Raw genomic sequence first — 21,716 nt, 5'->3', positions numbered from 1 at the left:
AGCAATTGAGATTCTACTCACCTAGGAGTTTCCCTGTGCCACCTCAGCTGGAGAGATCAGTTTGTATTTCCCCTTCCAAAAATACCTGCTTGTACTTGGCTGCATGCTGTATGCAGTGCCAACCAGCTGCTCTCTCCCGCGCTAGAGGCGGTTTAATGGAAGTGATGACCTGCAGAGTGGGTAGGAGTCTTCTGCTGAATAAACGTGGCATAATGTTTGATACAAGAGCCCTGGCCTCTTTATACAGGAGAAACAGCCAGTTGCGAGGCTGTACACCGAGGCTTTTGTGAGTGCCAGGTGTGGGGAGGTAAACAAAGCTTTTCTTGCTGCTTTTTAGATGATTCGGACTCAAGCCTGACCAGAAACTTTATCCAAGGTAAACAACCCTCAGCCTTGTAATTATCATTATCAGTATGCTTAAAATAGATAAAAAATTGAGGTGATGTCACGACGTACAGCTCTTGGATCAGAGGAGCGGTGCTGGTGTGGACAGCTCTGGCCCCTGTTTAATGGCAGCTTGCAGTCCTTCGCGGCTGGAGGAAAATCTGCCTTTCTCCTTCCACCTACAGACACTCCCCCTCCCCCAGGCTTGTCGTGATCTTTCCTTTAAGATAACAGCTTCAAGCCAATTAAGAGTGTCTGAAGTGGGTAGAGCAGACGCCGCTGTGTGAGACCACAGTGCTTTTAACTGCTATTGTTTGTTAATAAAAATAAATTGTGGGCACCGGGGAGGGAGAAAATCCCACATGATCTTAGTCTTCTCTTTTCATTTTTTTTCCCAGTGAGAAGCGAATTGTCACAGCCAGGGAGGCTTTTGGCAGATGAAGTTGGGAGGGTCGTGCTGGGATGGGTTGGGAGGCTGCTGGTCCCGTAGTGCCCTTGCACGTGTGCCCCCCATCTCCTTGGCTTGGCCGCTCTGTGCGCCGTGTAAATCATCGCCTATCGGCTACGATGCCGGGCTGTGAACTGGAGGGGGCCGAGGCACAGGCAAAGCTGGCGTTTTGCTGCCTCTGCTGCCAGGAGCGGTAACTTCTGGCAGAGGGATGGGGTTGCCGAAGGCAGCATCCTCTTTGTCATAGCGGAGCTGGCCAGAGCTCTTCCGTCACAGCTCCCTGCTGCAGAAGCATGGCTCAGGTGGCTCTGCCGGGGAGGATGAGGCAGGGTTGCACTAAACAGCCCTGCCAAATGGTCCTAGCGCTCATATATCGGGGTGTTTTGCTCGTGGTGCTGTGCGCATCCATCGTGCCGTGCGCCATGGTGTCTATTCTCTCAACGGCCGTAGGGCTTTCTTCGTTGCTGCAGTGCTTGAAGGCTTTGCTGTGCCCTGCAGTGCTGGGCAGAAAGACAGGGGACAGCAGGACGCAGGCTGGATCCTTTTGTCTGCCCAAAGGGGTTTGCCAGTGTGGTTGTACTGGCAACATTTCCTAGCCGGGCATCAGCTTAAGCCCATTCCTAGAATAAAATAAGCTGCCCCAACAGATGAGTTTTAATGCTGTCAAGTCAATGTCTCTAATGGGACTTTTGCGAGCATGACTCTGAGGGGGCAGGTGGGGTTTTCACACTCGTAATTCACTTCGCTGTGCCAATAAAGCTTTCAAGTATTGACCGACCCTGGGGGCCGGATAGGTCGTGTGACAAGCCTGTGGAGGAGCGGATAATTGAATGAAGGTGTCCTGTGACTCAGCCTGAAACTGTAACTGCTGAAGTCTCCATGTGTTCACAGGTCTGTGGTTGATAATGCTGGGGAAAATCTGCCTTTGAGATAGCTGAGTCTATATGCAGCTTGTATGAGGAATTAGGATGGGTAGATATTGCTTTTACCTCTGAGCAATGATAGGAAAAGTTGATCAGGCTTTGCTAATGCTGGGGAGGATTGAGAAGGGTGAGACGAGAGAACTCAGGATTGTAGAGAGAGAAAGTTAAAGAAAATAATCCACAGGAATGAGAAATGTCAGGAATATATTTGTCCTTCTGCTTCACTGCCTCCAGAATTCTTTTCTCCTTGAAGTTTCTTGCTTTTTTTTCTGGAAGTCATGAAGGGGGAGGGAAAAAAAGAAAAAGAGAGATAAAAGAACACAGCTAGGAGAATAAAAAAAAAAAAAATCCATTTTATGTATCAGCTGAGCAGGTGTTTATCACTAATATCACCTTCCCTTGAATATCACCTCCCCCAGCGCTAACTGAATGACCCTCACGGAGCGGTGCCGTCACTGTGGTGTGATGGAGAGTCGGAGGTCCTTTTATCCTCCCGACACCTGGGGAAGAGAGATACCACTGGTCTGTCTCTCACCTCAGATGAGTTCGTTCCTGGCAAGCCACAGTGCGAATATTGTGAGGGCAATGCGAGAAGAGAAAGGCATGGTGACTGAAGGTAAAGCAGGCTCTTTAATGCTGATGAAATCTAAAAGGAGACATAGTTTTTATAGGAACATAGAAATTGCTAGACTGGAACAGAACTGTGCTTCATATTGTTAAGTATCTTTTTTTAGTGCTAGCTGCTTCCAGAAGCAGTGGAAGGAGGCTTGCCCCAAGGGGTGATTCTTCTAACCCTCAAACATAGGGAGTTAGCCAGTGCCTTGCAGCGTGAAGGGTTTACATGCCATCCAAAATCTTATTTTCTCTCTTTTTTTTTTTTTTAAACTTTACTATTGTAATTCTAGCTATTCATTCTCTTTATAAATGTCTGATCCTTCTCTCAATTTTACTGAGGTTTTGACTGCAACAATACCTAGTGGTAATGATTTACCCATGCTAATTATGCATTTTGCAGAGGAAAACATATTGTTCGTAGCTTTAAATGGAGTGATTTTTCAGTTTAATTGAACTTACATCTCTGTATCCCTGGGGCAGGCTTGCAATTTAGTTCCTCCCTTCCCCCTGAGACACACAGGCACTTTCTCAAGCCCAGCAACAGTCACCTGTTGAAATGTTTTTCAGGTTCTTTCCCTCTTGTCAGTTCCATTTACATTTGAGCCTCTCTGCAGATGAAGCTTTGCAAAAGGAAATAGCTCTTTTTGCTTGTCGAAAGAATGAAAAAGGCTCAGTTAAGTTGTTTGTTGATATTTCCTGACAGTTTTTCAGAATTCCTTGCTGCTCTGCAGCTGTTAAATTTGTTGTCTCAGCTGTGAGGATTACTCTAGCTTTGCTTGAGCTGCATTTTCTCACCATTCATCAAGCTTCTGGTGATGCACAGAAAGAGCCATCAACACCAAAGCCACCTCCAAACTAGCAGTTGGGTAAAAGTCTGCCTCCCGATTGCCTGGCTAAGATTGAAGTTGCTGCCAATTTTTAAAGGGTGTTTGCGGTTTCTCAGTGAGCTTGCAGACGATGGCGTAGGGGTTTTGCAGTAGAAGTAAATGGAGGTTGCACCAGGATAAAGCACACGTTGGGGTTTTTGAAAGCCTGGTCCTGGCAGCCCTTCCAGGACCGTGGAGCAGAAAGCCAGCGCAGCTGGAGATGCTGTGCCCTGTCTTGCTAGGATGCAGCCCATCTCCAGGGCTCCCCAACCTGCTGGGGCCAGATGTGCCAGGGCAGGTGGCAAACAGATTTTGCAGGGTGGCCGTATCTTTGGAAGCGTGAACAGAAATAGCAGTGCACCTGGATTTCTTGAGTGTCTTTGGCAGGTTGGGCAGAGGGAACAAGAGGGAGAGAAGAGAGGAGGCTGGTGTTCAGGGATATCTTCACTATTGGTGTGACACCTTCAGGAGAGTTTTAGTCTGCGATTTAACATTTTATTCTGCCTTTTGGCTTTTGCTGTACCGTCTAAGAATTTTTCTGCAAAAATCTCAAAATATCAGGAAGAAGCAGCGATAGCAACGAAGACGCGTACCGTCTCACACAGTCATTAAAAATGTATAAGTAGTTTCAGAAGCAAGTTGCTTCCTCTGAGAAGCAAATCGTCTATAATTCTGCTTGGTATTTAGAGACTTTTATCTCTAGAGAGAACTCAAAACTATTCAGTATAGTCTTGATTTATTTTATTCTCTTGAATTTTCAGAGGTAAAGATGAAAAAGGGCTTAACAGAAAAAGAATTACATACTTGTGCTGTGCAGAGAGAAGCCAGGGGCTTCCACCAGCTATTCAGCAATTCAAATAGCACCCTGAAGGACATATGAAACTCTTTTCTAGCTAGCCCGCTCCTTTTGGGGGTAGCAGATTCAGCCTGCTTTGTAAACAGCTGTCCATAAACCGGGCTTGCTTGCTATCGTTGCACACCGCCAGTGCAATAAAGAGGAACCATTAATGCAAGAGCTGTAAATGTACAGACTGACAAAATTCTCATATTGTTGGTGGAAACTTTAGTAAAGGAAGATGGTTTGATTTATTTCCAGCGAGCTGTGGTGAGGGTGAGTTGGGATAAGTCATCTTCACGTGCACAAGACTTAGTGTAGCAAGTTGCTAAATATCCTTGTTCTCTTAAGTGTTTTCTTGGCTTCTAAGGCTTCCTGCTTTGTGTAGCATGAAAGAAGAATGTCATCTTCCTTCCCGCTCTGTGTGGAATTTCAGGCTGCACTGGAGTTGATACCCCAGTTGTACCTGTGATTCATTACTGCACCTGGGCAGAAAGCATGTTTTATGGCTTCTCCTGGGGAGATGAGAGAGAGACAGATGCACTTTGCAGCTGTAAGGAAGCAAAAGCTGTTGGGAGGATGGCTAGCTCAGCAAGGCAAAAATTACTTTACAACGAAAGGGTTTGAACTGTGTTTACCACTCTTTCGTGCCTGAATTCAGAGAGTAGGAGGCAGGAGGAACTTGGGGACTGGGGACACGAAGAGAGCCGTGAGGTCTGAAATACCTTGTTCCTTTGAGAGTGGAAACCTTGATGTTAGGCTAGGAATAAAAATCCTCTCTCTCTTTTCCCTCTCATCCTACATCTTGAATTCCAGGGTCTGTTCCCACTGTTTGGTGGCGCAGGTGTGATGGTGGGGAAGTGTCCTTGTGTTGCACTCCCTGGGTATTTTGCAAGCACCTCCATCAGCCAGATGGTCTATGGGTATGGGTCGTAGGAGCCTGGGTAGTTCTGCTGTTTGGTGAACCCCAAGGTGTGTTTCTATTGCTGACAGCTGTTCCTTGGGTTCGTGCTCAAAAATCAAAGTACTGGGAAGCCGTTCTTAGCAGTGGGTAATGCGTTAGGTGAACGCAGCATCCCTCTGTGCTCCATGTTCTAGGTAATTACAACCCTGCCACTCACATAGCAGAGCACAGCGGGTGCCCTGTATTTATTATTTAGCTTTGCTATTAACTCTAAGCTGGTGATGCAAAGGCAGCTGCTTCTCTGGGAATCTTGTAATGTGCCTCTTCACCAAACCGGCGTGCAAACAGGAGAGGTGGCCTTGAGGTCTGTCCCTCGGAGTTGAAAGTCATGGGACCCTTTCCCAGACCCTTGGCTGGCTGTAGTTTGCCTGGAGTGATTACCCTTGTGCAGTTTGTCTTTGCAGAGTAAAAAATGAGAACCACCCGTTTTGGCATGGTGATCCCATAGTGTTGGCAGAGAATGACAGGGATGTTAACTCCAGCATCCTTCTCAAATGGCAGGCAGGCATTTTCCTCCGCTGCTTTGGCTGGAAAATGGGGGGATTTGTCTGCCTTTCCTTGCCCTAGTCCAGGGGCACAGTTAGGCTGCTGCCCTGCTCTTCCCTCACAGCGGCCGCCCTTAAGATGCAGATACAGTGTTTGCTGAAGGTGGGATCGTTGTATTTGTCTGCACAAAGACATGATCTTAAAACTTGCCAGATGATATTAGATGGATGCGGCCAACGTTACGGAGAAGTGCACGCTTGGAGGAGGTGGCGAGGGTAGTGTGAGTGTAGGCAAAGGCTGTTATCTCCCACTGTCTCTACCAGAGGAACAAGCTCAGCACTGTGGCAAGGAAACCTGTTGTAGCACTGACATCTTCTCAGGCCTGGCTCTTTTTGCATCTCTGACCTCTGTGCATGGTTGCTTCTCTTATTCCTTCTCATTTTGTGTCGGAAACACTGATGAGTCTGAGTGTTTGCCCCACCTTCCCCGGGACCAAGCCGTACCCCATGTGCCGTCGATCCCTGCGCCCTCCTTGGCGAGTGCCGCGGGCAGCTGCGGTGCAAGGGACGGGGCGAGGAGGGGGAGCGGGCTGGGGGGTGCGGGCACGGTGCTAAAGATGACAGCGCAGCGCAGGTTGCTGCGCCACAAGGTTTCTGCTAGTTCCTGGTACAAACACCTTTTGATGAGTTGCTCTTTGAAGCAAAGAGGCGACGTGTCAGTGGCTGGCAGACTGCAGCGGGGCCGTGGTGGGGAAACAGCAGGGACGAGCAATTTTCAGTTTTCTCAGCCGTGTCTCAAAATACGTTTAGAGCCTCTCTCCCTCCGATAGCTGTAGTAGCCTCTTCTAGACTGCCTTGGCCAGCAGGAGGGGGCAGTGGAGGAGAAAGAAGGCAAAACGTGTCTGAGGTCCTGTATGAGATACTTTGCTAGCCAAGATGTAGTAGTTAATCGCCACAGGCTGGCAAAAGGGCTGCTCAGGATGGTTTTTGCACTGAAAGCACGCCTAGGGTAGAGGTGCAAGAAGTGGGACCTAAAGGAGGAAAACAACACTGTGAGTCTTGGGGAGCAGCTTTGGAGCTGATCCTGAACGCGATGCAGCTCCTTGGGGTGCAGACCTCGAGCTCCTCTTGAGGTCCCCCCAGCTCCTTCTCTGGCTCTGCAGGGAAGGTTGGAGAGGGGATGTGTGTGTGCCTGCGTGCAACTGCAGTGCTGCAAGCGCCGGTTCCACAGCCTGGGCTGTAATACCCGTGTGAGTTAATTTGACGTGATCCTGCTGTTTTGTCAATAACTTGGAAAGTTTTGAAATCACTGCTTCAAAGCGCGCAAATGATACATTGCTCCGCAATCTGTCTCTGCTGCTGCCAACGCTTCTAAGTAACCAATTTACCATGTGCTTAACCTTTTAGGGCTTTTCGTCCCTAGGCATTACTCTATAACTCCCGCTAAAAAAAAGGGAAAATTGCCATTGCCCTTCTCAGAGGTAGCTAATGATTTCCAGGTGGTTTTTGGCAGCTTCTGCTTTTTAAAAATGTGTTGAGCACACAACTTCTGAAATTGGGATGCTCTTCAAATGTCCAACTGACATTTGAGCATGGGGTCCCTCAATTTTCTCAACACTGAGAGAACTGGGATGCAGAAGGCAGGGCTGCTGGTGGGAGCTTCCCAAGAGAGATGTGATCCAGAAAGAAATCAAGCCCCAGGGAGTGGAGATATGCAGGGGCTCCCTGCTCAGCCCTTGCATTGCCTTTGTTTATATGGCCATGTCTCAATATTTCATCTGCCTCCCTTCCCTGTCTGTAAAAAGGGGATAGCCCCTCTGGGGAGTGCTGAGATGAGATGGAGGAAGTCTAAATGTAATCTAAAAATAGATGAATTTAAAAATTGCAAGTAAAAAGCTACGTCTTTCTCAAAACCCGTGGTAACTTCAAAGGCAGATTAAAGACTTTGTGTCAGGACTTCGGTATTTGGCCTAAGAATTAGACAAATGGAACAGTGTGAGAATGTTTGCCAGAAAATTGGAGAAAGGAGAGATAAGGTAACAGATGAAATACTCAAAGTCAGCATTTAAGGACACTGCTGCCTGTGGAGATAATTTTATCAACTTGAGGGACAACCATTTCTCCTGTAAAGTACAATCTACCCTCTACGTAGCTGTTTAAAATGGTATTTGTTAAAAATTTGTTTAACTGTGCTGTGGGAGTCTGCAGTGGGACAGCCAGGTCCAATATCTGTGCTAATGATAGGTTTGTGGATTATCCACCTACTGCTCTTCATTTTGACGATGTTTCGACTTTGAAAGTTGGACCTCCGTGTGTTGGGGTGGTGTTCATTGTGAGAGGAGAAAACAAATGGTCCTGCTCTTGGTGTCGGCCTGAATCCTCTCACGCATGAAAGGGAGGGAAGGAGGAGGTGACTGTCATGGGGGCTGGAGCAGTACAAAGAATTGGTTTCTAGTTTGGTGGCCAAAGTGACTCTGTCTCTGACTCCCATTCCTCAAATTATGTTTTGGTATGAAAATGTTTTGTCCTATCCTAAAAGCAGAAGTCAGTATTATATTTTAATTTGCAGGCTGCCTTGAGTAAAAAAAAAAGGAGGAGGGGGAAGAAAAAAAGAAAAATTAGAGATGTGACTCAATATTGATTTCCACTTGTTTTTGTGGAAATGCTAAAAATGCCAAGATGAAATATTTGGACTTTTCCTCGTGTTTCTTTTCCATTTTTTGTTAGAAGCTCTTTGCCCAGTTTGACTCCAATTCCTGAATAATTCATAGTCTGTAAATAGCTTCCTCCTCCTCCTCCTTTGGTAAATAGACTCTTTGTCCCAAGTGCTTGGCAAGTGTGAAGCAGTGTCATCCTGCTGAGTCGCTGGTTTGGGAGCCGAGGTGCTCACGGTGCCGTGTGTTCCCTCTGCAGAGTTATGTCATGCCCAGACCACCAAAGGGCTCCATGAGGATTTATAGAAGATGCCCCGTGTCTTGGCGCCTCTGGTGCTCCTTCTGCTGTGGCTAATGAAGATCGCTGCCAGCCCCCATTCCCTGAGGATCGGTGAGTACAAAGCTTGCTCTGCACTGCATTTCACCATCCTTCCACTCATTGTTTGGGCCACTCTGCGTAGACACGCTCGGACCGGGGAGCCAAGCCTTGCCTGGGGTGGCCGGGCAGCCTGCGTTGGTGGTGTGCTCCCCGTTCAGGGGGGGCTGAGGCACTGGCTGAGCTGTGGTGTCCCACCTGCATTTTGGAAATGTCCTCTCCTTCATCTTGTAAATGAAATGCAGTTTATATTGAGTGTACATATTTGCATTGATTTTTACGGTGCTAATGTTACCTGATGGGAATCTCTTTCTGTATAAATTTGAAGTGAAAGCCACTCCTCAAAGACGGACTGAGGAATGAAACTTGCTCCCCCCTCCACGGCCTACCTCCCTTGATGCTCTCCTAAGCTTCACACAAAAGGAAATAGGGGTTTTTTTTGTCACAAATTTATTTTTCTCCACATTGATGAGCAAGGAGTGTTTGAGCCCAAACGGAACCTAGTTAAGTGGTGCCACAAGAAGATTAATAACTCCAAAATGCTCCATTTGTAAGAAGTCCTATGCATTTGGTCTCCTTTGGGCTTTATTAAAAAGTGTTCAGGAAGAGGCACTGTCATCTTTGCTTGCCGCTTGTGCGGATTAGGGAAAAGAAATACGTCCAGAAACCTTGTAATGAAACTTGCTTTGTAGTATTGACACTTTGCTCTATTGTTTAGAAAGGAAACTGCTTTACCTGACTGTTCTCTCTGGAGCTACTAGCTGGTTTTATTAACTGTTTGTTGCAGATAAAAAGCTAATCTATTCCTGTCCCCATTTGCAACTTTCACAGGTGACACCTGAAGTAAAATTACTTCTCCCCTCTGCTAGCGGAGCATGGAGCTGCTCAGAAATATAGCAAGGGAGGGTCTGTGCTGGCAGGAGTCTGGGAATGGTGGCTGGGTGTTTTATATCTCCAGCATCTGTGATTCATGTGGAGCACTCATGCTGCATAGTCTCAGCTCTGCAGACTGCATTTTATGTTGACTGGCAGATCCTCCACTTGAGCCAGCAGACGGGGATGGGGATGGACGGTACGTTATCAGGATGCTGAAAGTATTACGCCTTGTGCCCCAGCCATCTCCTTCTGTGGGGAAAGTACTGTGGGTGCTTGGGAGCGTGAGGGGAAAGCGAGCTCCCCTGGCAGCGCACACAGCAGCACTGGGCTGCAAACCAGTCTGGGAACTGGCATGGTTGTCCACCTCCACAGTGCAACCCAGAGTGAAATGGGAAGGAGTTTGAGAGGGATGGGACTGTGCTTTTGTGTTCCTGGCTGAGGACTGGAAATGAAAATCTGTGCTGCACCACACTGGGGGCAACTGCCAGGTGGGATTAGCTGCTGCCTTCCACATCTCAGCTCGGTGCATGCTCAGGGGCTCCCTAAATGGAGATAGTGGTGGCTGCTGTGAGGCCACATCAGTGCTGATGCCTGAGGGCAGGCAAGAAGAAGCCGGGGTGTCGTGTGTTCAGGGGACACATGAGTAACTGCAGTGGTGGTAGAAAAGCTGGCTGTCTCCATCTGTCCAAATACTAGTTTTGTCTTCTGTGCCTGGTATCCGCTGCTGGATGAAGGAGATCTTGACACACTGCTTGGGCCTGAAGGCATATCCATAATAGGAATTACTCACACACTTGAACACAGGCATGGTTTGCATGTCCTGGTCCCACTGCCTCGCACAGGTACAAAGCTGTACGCCTCTGCGCTTAGCAGAGATGCGTGGTGGTGAATAGCTGAGCACATGCTGGTTAAATGTAAGCCTCTCCTCAGCATTGTGTACCTGCAGAGGCTGAGGGCTGAAGTGCTGGTGGTTAGGCTGCTGTGCAGAGTTACCCAGCAACGGTCTGCCGGTGCTTTGGTCTCCATCCCAGAGACTGCTCCGTCAGTGGTCTTCAACTCTCGCACTGAAATCATGCTCTCTTGGACCCATCTCTCCAGTTTTAAAATCCTCATGCATTTAGGAATTCTTTGCTTTTAACTTTCCTGTGCAAAAATAATGGAGCTGCACCGGACACAGTTGCTCTTAAAACTTACCACCACCACTGCCTAGTCTAGGATGGAAATGCTGGATTTCCATAGCTTGCACAGGGCAAGGCAGTGGAAATCGGTCTGTTGAATCCTTCTAGGACTGAAGAACTTGTATTAGGATGTTGCAAAGGCAATGGAGAAGTCAAGATTTCAAAGGAGTAATGTTGAGGGAATGGGAAGGAACTTTGCCAATCCTTCTAAAAGGCACTGGAGGTTGTGGCTTTTGTGCCAGATAGTGTTAAATGTAAGAGTGGCCAGAGATCCTGCAGTCAAGTCACAGGATGTCTCCAGTCACCTCCTGCCTCTTGAGAATGGGACACCACCAGTCCTGACCTTGGACCTGGCTGACTCCCACACGTGAGCCTAAAGCAAGAATTTACTGAGGGAGGGGAAGCTCGGGTACGTATGTTAGTACATATCTATTGCTTCTGCTTTGCTCATGGCCACAGAGCTGATTTCTCTGAAAATGGTGTCTGAAGCAGATGGGCAAAGAGCTGAGGAGGGGTTTAGGGTTTTGGTTTTGTTTCTTCAAGACACGGTTTTATTTTAACAATATATCCAGCAAAAAAGTTAATAAAAATAAAGTACAAAATAAAATGAGAGAAAAAATATTACTAGCAGCCCTGAAATCATTCCCAAATGCATGCTTTTGGCAAGGCAGGGAGATATGGTATCTAGCAACATAAATCAATGCACTGCACAGAAAAGGAAAACAGACCAGCATGAACATTTAAATATTCGAAGAAAGTGCAAGCTAACATTTAAAATAATGCTGAAAGCCATCTGGTAGTGGACCGCTTAAATGCACAGTTATATGATTAGTAATGTGAGGTGAACATAGGCGATGCTATGTCTGGTTTCTTCACCAAGATGCTAGAAGAGATTATTGCCTGCTGTGCTTGGCTTCCAGGGTAGAAGGAGGCACGGTGGTGCTGACTCAGGGGCACCTGGCTTGGCTTTTAAACTAAGCACTGAAATTCCCCGCTGCTTTCTTGGGGTTTCATGTGGACCTTGGCCCTGATATTTCTCAGTGGAGTTTCTAGGCAGCAGATTGCTTAATCTTTGAGCAGACAGTGACAGGAAGTTTTGTTAGCCTGGATGGGACCGACAATGAGTGTTGCATTGCAGTGAGCTTTAGAGGCATCATCTATGCAAAAAACCGAGCAGAATATAGGCTACAGGGTGACCTTCCCTGTGACTTTGGCATGCATAGGAACAATCTGTAGCCTATTGTATGCTCTATTTCTCTCCTGGATACATGGGAAAAAACGTTGTTGCAAACCTTTTTTTCAGCCTTAAACCCTGTGTATTCCCTTCCGATTCCATCCTGGAGAAAGTCTACTAGTTCGCACTGCTCTGGAGTCCTTTGTAGGGAAAACCACTGACCCACATGCTTTATCCAAAATAGTGCCTTTTTACTAAGAGTGTCTTTTATCAGTCAGCTCACCTGGTCTGCCTTGGTGAGGTATTATTTCTCTGGATGCTCAAAAGTTGATTGTAATTAGGGTATGAAGAAGCAGGCAGGAATCGGCATGTTCTCAGTAGTTTTCAAGAGCTCCAGGAGGTGTGTAAGGAATTGCCTCAAGCCGTCCTGTAGCCCTTGGTCCTAGGAGCAAAACCCAGTAGCTGGTGCTTGCCCAACATGCGCCCTTGCACATGCTGTCTTGCATCCAACCACACCAAAAGCACGAAAGACTTCAGCTGCCTCCTGCCTGCCCCAGTGGCAGGCAAAGAGGATGGCTGGTGCAGTGTGCTGCGGGCCAGCATCTCCCTTAGCTCTGCCTTCCTGCGGCATATACTGGCTGTAGAAGTAATTCTGGGTTTGTTTTTTGTTTGTTCACTCATGCTCAATAAAGTGTCAGGAAATTTACTTGAGTTATTTACTGAGTTATTTACTTGGTCTTACAGAGCAGACCGTCAGAGTCCTAAATTGGTATTCTCTTGCTAGATTCATTGGGTGTACTAACAGCTCATTTAAAATTCATATACAAGCCAAAGTTGTAGTTTATACATGGCAATGCCCTAACTAGCAGTAGGCTCAGTAGCACTGACATATGATCTACTGAAAAACTCCTTGCAAGGCCTCCTTCAGCCCTGCAGCTCTTTAAAGTGCTCTTTTCTGTAATTGCCTCTGTCTGTCCAAATTCCTTCCCTCCCTCTACTTCCCAACCTTGCAAACTTTATACAAAAGGCAAGATCCAGCTCTAGCATTTAGGATACTTTTTTTGGTGAAACCTAGTGTTCTTCTACCCCATGCTCGGTGGTAATGCATCCACCACTTGCTCAGCTGATAACTGAAGCAATCTGCACTGCTGTCCCAGTGCTTGCGGTAGGGTTTCATCCACCAGAGAAGCAACGCGTGGTCAAAGTCTCCATGAATCCAAACTGACGGTGAGGTGTCACTAGAAGTGCCAGCCTGGGACATTTGTCCTTGTTTCTAGGCATGTTTCCAAAAATCTGGAATATTGTGGATCTCCTACATCTGCTCTGATCATGGAACTATAATGTCAAGAAAATGTTCTTGGGATCCCCCAGAGCATGTGGAGTCGTAGGAGAGCACTGGCGTTTAGCTGTGCATGCTGAAGTAGGTGGGAAGAGGCAGGCTGGGGACGTGCATCCTTTTTCTGCATCACTGCGATTGCTCCTCTGTTTCCTACCTATCACGGGGGGAGACCTGTCACAGACCTTATGTAGCAGAGCATCATTTGTGTGGCCTTGCATCCCTGCGTAATTACCCTCCCGAGGTGCCTGTGATACTAAGCTGCTTGTGTAGTGAGCGAAAGGCCCCGTAGCTGCACAGTATGCTTCTGCCCTCTCCCGTGCGGTTTGTACGTTGGTGGGTCTGAGCTGGAGGGCTGAAGCAAGGAAGAAGTGCTGAGCATTAAAAACGTGTAAGGCAAAAATGAACGATAATGGCGATGAACAGAATTGTGGACCATTTAGTTCAGCTTCCCCAACTCCCAGAGGATATACATAATTCTCCTAAAGGCACTGCAGGGAAAATCCCACAAGGCAACATGTTATTTAACATTACCATGTTAAAGGATGATAGTGCCACTGATGATGAAGGTGAAGTCAGTCCCCTGGACGCTGTAAGAGAAAAATATTGATGTCAGCCTCCGCCGGCAGGTACAAATGCTTCCTCCCAGGGGTGCGGCCCGAGATGGGGAGAAACACGACTGTGCCCTTTATGGCAGGCGGGGAGAGCTGTGGCCTTGTGGCAGGTTGGCTTGTGCCAGCCTCAGTAGCCCCATACCCTGATGGCACCTTGCTGACACGGCGTGAAACGCCACTTCTCTTGCCTGCATGGAGGCAGAGGAGCGTGTTTAAGCACAAACTCTTCCTTATGCAGGGTTGCTTTCTGGCATATCCAAGGACTTTGTGGATGATACTAATGCAACTGCAATAAACTGCTGTCCACCAATTTGCTATTCCCCGGCAGAGAAATGGCCTTACCCTGGCTTTGAACCCAGCAAGGCTGCTGTGATCAGCTTAAAGCAGAGAAACAATCTCCGAGCCTCACATGGTGGTGCTGTTGCTGGAAAACCTTTCCACTTGTAATTACGATTAGTGTTTAAGAAAACAAAGCTTCTGGTAGGGGTTAGGTGGCTGTCTCTCTGGCCAGCTGTCCCACCGGCGGTAGGAGCAGAGGCGTTAGGTACCGGCTGTGCAGGAGCGGGCACAGCTACTGACTCCTCGCCAGAAGGCAGCAGAGTGGAGAGGAAGAACTGGGCTGGAAACAAAGCAGGTCCCTGATATACCTGTGATTAGCTGGCTTCTCTGTGCGTGGACCTGTTTTTAAAGGATTAAAAGTAATTCTTCTGAGCTGGTCGTCATAGTGAGCTGCGGGGCGCCAGTGCCCGAGGCTGTACCCGCACGCCAAGGGGCAGCAGCGCTCCTTGCACGTACGCTTTCAAGTGCGGTCGTGTTCGGACTGTGATAACACCAGCCTGGCTTGAGGAGCGGGGTGGGAGGAGGCTGTAGCTGCTCTGGGGGTCAGGTCAAGGGGTACCTTCTGGGCACGAGGGACGGTGAAGGAGTTAACTGTTTGCAAAATGTTTGCCGAGTTGCATCCGGAGAAATAAGGCATGAACGGAGGGCTGTCCCCGTGCCGCAGTGACAGGAGCAGGTGTGGGCTGCAGCTAGGTTGACATTAAATGTGGGTAGGTGCTTTCCATCTGTATGTTGGCGTCCTACTCCCTAGGAACCCAAGCTAGAGGCTTTCCCAGGGGAGCCCCACGGCTCCCCTCAGGTCGCCCATCTCCTGGAGACCTGCCCTGGGATGTGGCCCGCCAGCACACCCAGCCCTTGGAGCTGGGAAGTACTACTGGGTGCCTGAGATCCAGTTCCATCCCTTACTCGATTCATGCCTCACTGGGCTCATTTGAGCACTTGTGTGTAGGGTTTGGCATATATTGATTTTAATTTTTTTTTTTTTTTTTTTTTTTTAAAAAGGCTTTCACATTTCATTCAGGACTTTCCTAGAATCTGAGAGTCTAAAGAAACAGAGAACTGTGGAGTGGGAGGAGGAGGAGAGGTATCCACATCTTTGTTGATGCATGACTTAGTCAATTTGTCTGGCTGAAACATTGTAAATGTTTAATTTCCCCCAATATTAAAAAGGCCCAGTTAAGTTCATTAAGGTGAAGTAGATTTGTAGTTATTTGTCATTTGCTGCTGAAGAGTAGTGAGGAGTAGAGAAAAATAAAATATTCATTTGTTAACTATTTTCCCTTTTAATTTTGTTTTCATTATTCTTCTAGGAGAGTGATATTTTATTTATGCTTTCCGAGTTATGTGCATAAATACCTGTTTTCAAAAGGGTCGCCAGTATAGATGCCAGGCCCTTTCAGCAATGCCTTGTCTAGGCTTGCCCTTTGATTCTTTGCAGTTGTCCGCAGGTACTGCTGTGTTAGTGCCAGGAAGAGTGGCTAACAGTGCCCTACCTCCCAGCCGTACCTTCCCTGTCCTGAGTGGCCTTGTAAAGGCAACTCATCCACGGAGGCTACTTGCAGGATAAAAGGAGCCTTTTTTTCCAGGAAAAGGCAACTGAAGCTGTTCAAAGAGGAGCTGCGCGCTGCTGGTGACTGCTGCGGTCTCTTATCTAACCCATTCTTCTCCGAAATGATCAGGTGAAAAGTGATTTTCTTGAACGCTTTTGATGTTGGACGCCAGGGCAGAGCGTTCAGGCTCCCTGCGTGTGTGCTGAGGTTGGTATCTGAGGAGAATGCGGTCGCCGGGTGGTCGCTGTGTGCTGGCAGGGCTTTGCACGCTGCTCCCACTGGCTCTGCGAGCATTTTCCCGGGGTTGTGCTGGGCGGCTTCTCTGCCTGCAGAGGCAGGAGGCTCATTAGCACCATCGAAGTGCGAGCAAAAACTGCGGGAGGAAAGCGAGCGCTTCCGAGCGAGGAGCCCTGGGAGAAAGCGAGTGGGAATTGGGTTGAGCTGCAAGCAAGTACTTGAGAGGTGTAGAAATCCTGTATCCCTGCTTCCTTGTGCTTTGATTTTAAACAGTCAGGGGCCTACTGAGTGAAGACCGGATACCAACGAGGGAGAGACTGATGGTTTCCTCCACCAGAGAGGTTTGTTTCGACATGAATTGCATGTGATCAGGGTTGAATGTATTTGGCTTAAAATGAACTGAGCCGCACGCTCCGGGGAGCCTTCATGGAGGAAAGAGGGGCTTGGTGCAAAGTGGGGTGACCTGTCCTGCCGTCGATGGCCCTGCAGGAGAAGGGTGTCTGTGGCTTGTGCCAGGCAAGCCAGCACCCACGAGGCTGCCTGCACCCCTGCTGCCTGCACCCCTGCTGCCTGCACCCCTGCTGCCTGCACCCCGGGGCAGGCAGTGCCCCTCGCCTCACCTGGGAGCCTGGGGGGTGTCTCTCCAGGCTGTGGTTTTGCCATGTAAAACATCATGAGCTCCTGGTCTAAGGAATCCAGCGCTATAATAATATGAATAATAAATGCCAAGCAGGTTTATGTCTTAGATCAGTGCTACAGGGCATGGAGTGAGGAGAGGTGTAGATTCAGCGAGACAGACCATCTCTTTATGTGTTTTGCACCTCTGTGGCAGAGTTGTTCTTACTAATCTGTTCCTGTTCATTAATGTCTGAGAGGCAGACTACATTGTGCTTCCCAAGAGGCCTTAAGCTTTGTTTTGATTCATTATATATCCACATACACGTTATATAGGTATAGATCTCTGTGTGCAGAGCATCTGGGTGAGAAAGTCAGCTGGTAGTTATGGAAAAGAGCCGTGCCGCTCAAGCGGCAAATCAGCATAGAGCTCTAGTTTTTCATTTGCTTGTTTAATGGAAGTTATTTGCTCACCAGCACGGGTAAAGCTGTGGTGTGCCTGGATGCTGTACTGCTTTGTAGATCTGGAAGGTGACCGGGTTCGAAGTAGGTGCTAATTCAGCAGGAAGAGGAAAATGTGCTTTAAGGAGAGGAGCCAGGGAGAGGTGGGCTGGTCCCTGAAAAGGTCGTGTGTGTGTGTGTGTGTGTATATATATATATATATGGATCCCTTACAGGCACAGTCCTGTGCAATCGCAGGGGGAGCAACAGAGGGCAGACACAGGTAGGTGCACGTACCGAGTTTTGCTTCGGAGGTCTGATTTTTTTTACTTTTGTTCCTGAATGTTGAAGATTCTCCCTGAGATCTCCCAGATCTCTCCTGATCCTTGGATCAGGATCTGAGAGCCGTATAACCTGTTACTGCCCCTGGGCAGCACTTTGTGTATTTAGCCACTGAGCCATTTTTAATACAGATCTTTTTGTTTCATAGAGTGAAAGCTAGTCATAGCAAGAGCTACTCTGTCATTTCTTTCATTATTTTTTCATATATATATATGAATAAAAAAGTCAATTACATGAATGAAAGATGCTTGGTTCCCTGCCTAAACAGCTGCCAAAATGAATTCAAACTCTGAGCCAAACTCAGCAAAGCTGGAATTTTTGCAGAAAGCTCCAGTGCGGCATGCGATAGGCTTGTGTGTTAGTCTGCATTACAGATTACTGCTGCCCAGCCCCTCGCCCTTGGCTGTCTGTGTGGGCAGTTGAGGAAGGATGGATTTCACACGCTCTGTGGTGAGCTTGACTTCACTGCAGAATAAACCTGAATTAAATACCCTTAGCAGACCCTTGCTGGAGTGAGTGCCATCACGCTGCAAAGCAGTGCTCACTTGATAGAGAGCAGCTGTCTTGGCAGCTCAGAGCACCTGAAAACTTAGTGCCAGCATCAGCAATACTTTGAGTTTCAAATTTGTTCCTCTCCATGGACCAATTAACTTGCATTTAAAGAACCACCTGAATTGAGCAGGAGATTTTTTGGATGTGGACAGGAGCTGGGTTGAATTACAAAATTTGTATAAGCACGCAGAGGAAGCAGGCCCTCTGTCTAGGCAGCAGCTGCTGGTGTGGGAGGGCAGGGAGCAGTTATAAGGCTGACTACTGAGGATGGGGCACCTGTGGATACACGGCTGAAGAGCATGGTTGCCTGGTTTTAGGGAGATGCATATCTGTATTGACTATGATGTGATTTGAAGGTCATTTTCAGGAAGTGAGGTGGAGGATAGCCTTGTAGATTAAGGTAGTGGCCCAAGTTTCTAAACGTGAGTTGAGGTAAAGCCAAAGTTCTTACCTGTGAGCTATTATAACCTTTCTGAGAAGGCAAGCTGGAGGATGGCAGATGGGAGGAGGAAGACAGCAAGGCAACTCCAGCTTGTAACAGTCTGTTGGAGCAGAGCTGAGATCCTCACGCTGTGAGTGGAAGGTAGGGTTTCGTTCTGTTTGAAGCGATATGCCTTGTGTTCAGAGGTTTATACCTCCTTCTCCTGCTGTGTAACTCTTGGCAAGTTCACTCGTCCTCACTCTGTAGTTGGGTGGACTGCAAGCTCAGGGGCCAGCTCTCCTGGATGCAATGTGTGCAGTGCTCAGCTCAGCGAGGTGCTAAAGCCCTCTTGCTAGTAGTAGGCACTGCATGGCTGTTGGGCAACTTTCCCAGAAAAGGTGCTTTCTTATCCTGAAAGGGCACTTATCTCAAGTGCCCCTCTGCAGCTAATTGCTTGTGGCTCAGTTTAAGATAAACACACCCCTGTAAAGCTAAAAGCCCAGATTGGCCTGGCTTGGATTCAGAAGCTCTAGCTCTTGATATCCGGGTATTTTGAACCTATAGCATTTGAAAAAGTCCCAACCCCAGCAGCAGAGAACAACCTGCTGACAAAGCAGGTGAGAGATCCTGGCTTCCTGGGTGCTGGGCCCTACGCAGGGCTCTGGCCTCTGCGAGGGGTAGGTCCTGCCCTTCCCTGCAAAGCCTTGCTCCCAGCTTTGTGCTCCTCTTGCTCCTCTTCTCCCTCACAAAGACCTCACTGTGATGAGATTGAAGCTACGGGCTGAGGTTGCTGAAAAAATGCTGAGGAAAAAGGGAAGGATGGAAGAACTTGAAAGAATGAGTTTTACCTTTCTGTAGGATATCTGCTATGAAAAGCACAGAGCTGTAGGCTGCGCTGATGGGCAGGAAAAGCAGTGTGCATGTGGGAGAGAAGAGGGCAACACCCAGGGCACCATCCATAGCTAAAATAGCTGTGAGCAGGCAGGACAAATGGGTGCCCTCAGCCCATGTTTTGTTTGTTGCTGGGAAAGCCATCCAAGAGGATGACATCATGTTAGGGTAGCATCATACCCCAGAGCCTTCTTTGGGGTGTTATCTCTGGAGGGGAGATGAGTGCAGGATGCCTGAGAAGCAGAAGGGTGCTCATAACCGTGGCCAGTTATGCCTGAGAGTGGTAGCCTGGAGCAGTAGCAGGGCATGGACCACAGGGCTCTCGGGGCTGGCAGAGACCTCCCTGCGGGGAGGGACGTGCAGACCTGGTGCTTGTAGGGCTGGGGGGAATGAGGGAGGGAGCACCTGAGTAAGCAAGCAGGGTAAAGGCTGCAAGATTTTAGCTCTGTGGCCCGTAGATAAAAGCGAAATGCTAAGCTCAGTGGGTAGAGAAGCAAAGGCGGCAGTTGCTCATGTGTCAGCACAGAGGTGGACTTGAGCATGGAGTTAGAGGGGAGCAACGGCGGGATGTGCAGTGGAGGAGCAGCTTAGCCCAGCATTTGCCAGCTCTGACTCGACCCCTGCCAAATGAGGACTGTGAATGTAAGAAGGCTGCAGGGAGGGATGGCTCATTTTCCCAAAGACACTGCTAATGAATTCCTCTTGCACCTCCAGACACTGTAGGGGTTTGGAGAGACTAAATGGAACTTTATGTGAAAATGATGGCTGAATGTCAATTCTGCTGTCGAAGCCAATTTGGGAGCCAGAAAGTGCTAAAAGAATTAAGATTGTTAAATGGAAATAAGTCTACTTGGTTGAGATGAAATAGGGTTTAAATGAGTGAAATTATCTGTAGATTACCCTTGTTAGAGTACTGCCTTATTTAATAAATCGAGTTTTAATCTGCTGCAGGGATTCCTGAAGGGAAAGCTTAGCCTATGGGGGTACATGCATGTGGTGAAGGGGAAGGACTGACTGTGCCATCATCCTCCAGAATGGAGCCCCAAGAGTAAAGGGGAGGTAATAGTTTGCCCATGAGTGCTTTGTACTTTCATGAGGATCTTGTTTGCTGCCTGGTAAGGGGTTTGATCTTTGTTCAAGCTTCTTGGGTAGTTCTTCTCTTTTGCTGGCAGAATAGGAGGGCACTTCTGGTTAGGTGATATCTGTTCTGGATGCCATGTGTCCCTGGGGAGCATTTCTAGCACAGGGCCATGCAGCACTTCATGCTTCCTGGGGTGAATGCAGTCAGACGTCTCCCTGAGCACTGGAAAGGAGTGCTGCAAGGGAACAAACTCTTGCTGTATTTAGGAGGGAAAGAGAGAGTGCTGGAAATCCTGAGGGCTGCAATTTCATTGCGGAGAGAGTCTAGTAATTATTAATGGGCACTGATTATCTGCTTCTGCAAGAGCAGATCTGTTGCAGAAGAGCAACCAGGTACTCTTAGCTAACTTTAGCTGGCCACCTGACTTAATGAAGATGTCACCTGTCATCTCGCATGTGTTTCTGACCCATCTCTTCAGTGATAGTCATGAAAGCATTACTGCTCCAGATGCTTCTAAAATAGTCTGTGGAGGGAAGGACCTGATTTTAGTGCTGAGCAGTCATCTTTCAGCACTATAGGACTCTGCTCTTGGCTGCTGGAGCCGGTACCTGAACCCGGGAGCTTATGGCATGCAGGAGGGGCACATGGCTTAGAGGGGAGGTTCTGAATGTGAGTTACAAAAGGCTAATGCACAAGGAGGGATGAAGCTTGATTTTCCTCTTAGTCATGTAACTCTGAGGTTTCAGAATATCTTATGTTCTGTACTTGGAAAAACTGAAGAATTTTTGAGCTGTTTTCAGACAGTTTTGAGAGAGAAATCAACTGCAAAGTCATTGGTGGGTTAGGAGTCTTGGAAGGGATGCGGGAGATCCAGGATCAGGCTCCAGCGCCTGTAGGAGTCCATGGGTAACCTGTCTGGGTTATTCTCCTATCTGTTCAAAGGAGACTGTCTTCTGTAAATATTACATCTTTGGTAGCCCTTGTTGTGGTTGTCAGGAGAGCTAATAAAACTGGCTAGCAGGCAGAGCTGAGCCATTGCCTGCCAGAGCCTTCCCATCTTACATTTTTGCCTGTTTTCCTGGGGCTGTCCTGACAACCTGGTCTCTACAAATGCTGGAAGTTCTTGCATCTCATGCTGCTAAAATTGCGTTCAGGGAGGAAGTTAGAGCTGGGATAGCAGGAAGAAGGCAGGGAAGGGGCTCTATTTGCCCATATATTTTTCTCTTGCTGGGGGGATTGCTGTTCACTACCCTCTGTTGTAGCACTGTGCAGACTCATTGCAGCTGGTCTGCATGAGCCATGTCCTCTAGAATTATTCCTGGTTTCATATCGTAGAGGTGCAGGCCGGGATGAATGCCTGACATCTAGCCGGAGGCTCATCCCACGTGAGCTTAAGACTTCTGTGATCTTCTTGCCAAGCCCAAGGGATAATGAAGTCTGAAAAGTCGTAATGTGGTGTCAGCTTGGGTTTGTCTCAGGATCTCCACATTCATTACAGATTCCACCCCCTTCCCAACCC

The 21,716-nt window shown here is 48.1% G+C and overlaps 1 protein-coding gene across 4 annotated transcripts in view; it reads left to right on the top strand.

The window, feature by feature from the left end:
- The first annotated feature begins 8,483 nt into the window (after nt 1-8,483).
- Nucleotides 8,484-21,716, top strand: part of GRIK4 (glutamate ionotropic receptor kainate type subunit 4) — a 141,242-nt gene continuing 128,009 nt past the window's right edge. For all 4 annotated transcript variants that reach the window (XM_075723317.1, XM_075723318.1, XM_075723320.1 and 1 more), the window contains exon 1: nt 8,484-8,565. In XM_075723317.1, the coding sequence (XP_075579432.1) occupies nt 8,484-8,565 (82 nt within the window). The remainder of the gene's footprint in view (nt 8,566-21,716) is intronic.

The sequence above is a fragment of the Pelecanus crispus genome, chromosome 19 (assembly GCF_030463565.1).
Source record: "Pelecanus crispus isolate bPelCri1 chromosome 19, bPelCri1.pri, whole genome shotgun sequence".
In the NCBI taxonomy this organism is placed as follows: domain Eukaryota; kingdom Metazoa; phylum Chordata; class Aves; order Pelecaniformes; family Pelecanidae; genus Pelecanus; species Pelecanus crispus.
The sequence above is the reverse complement of the archived record's forward strand: the minus strand, read 5'-3'. Positions and strand labels throughout refer to the sequence as shown.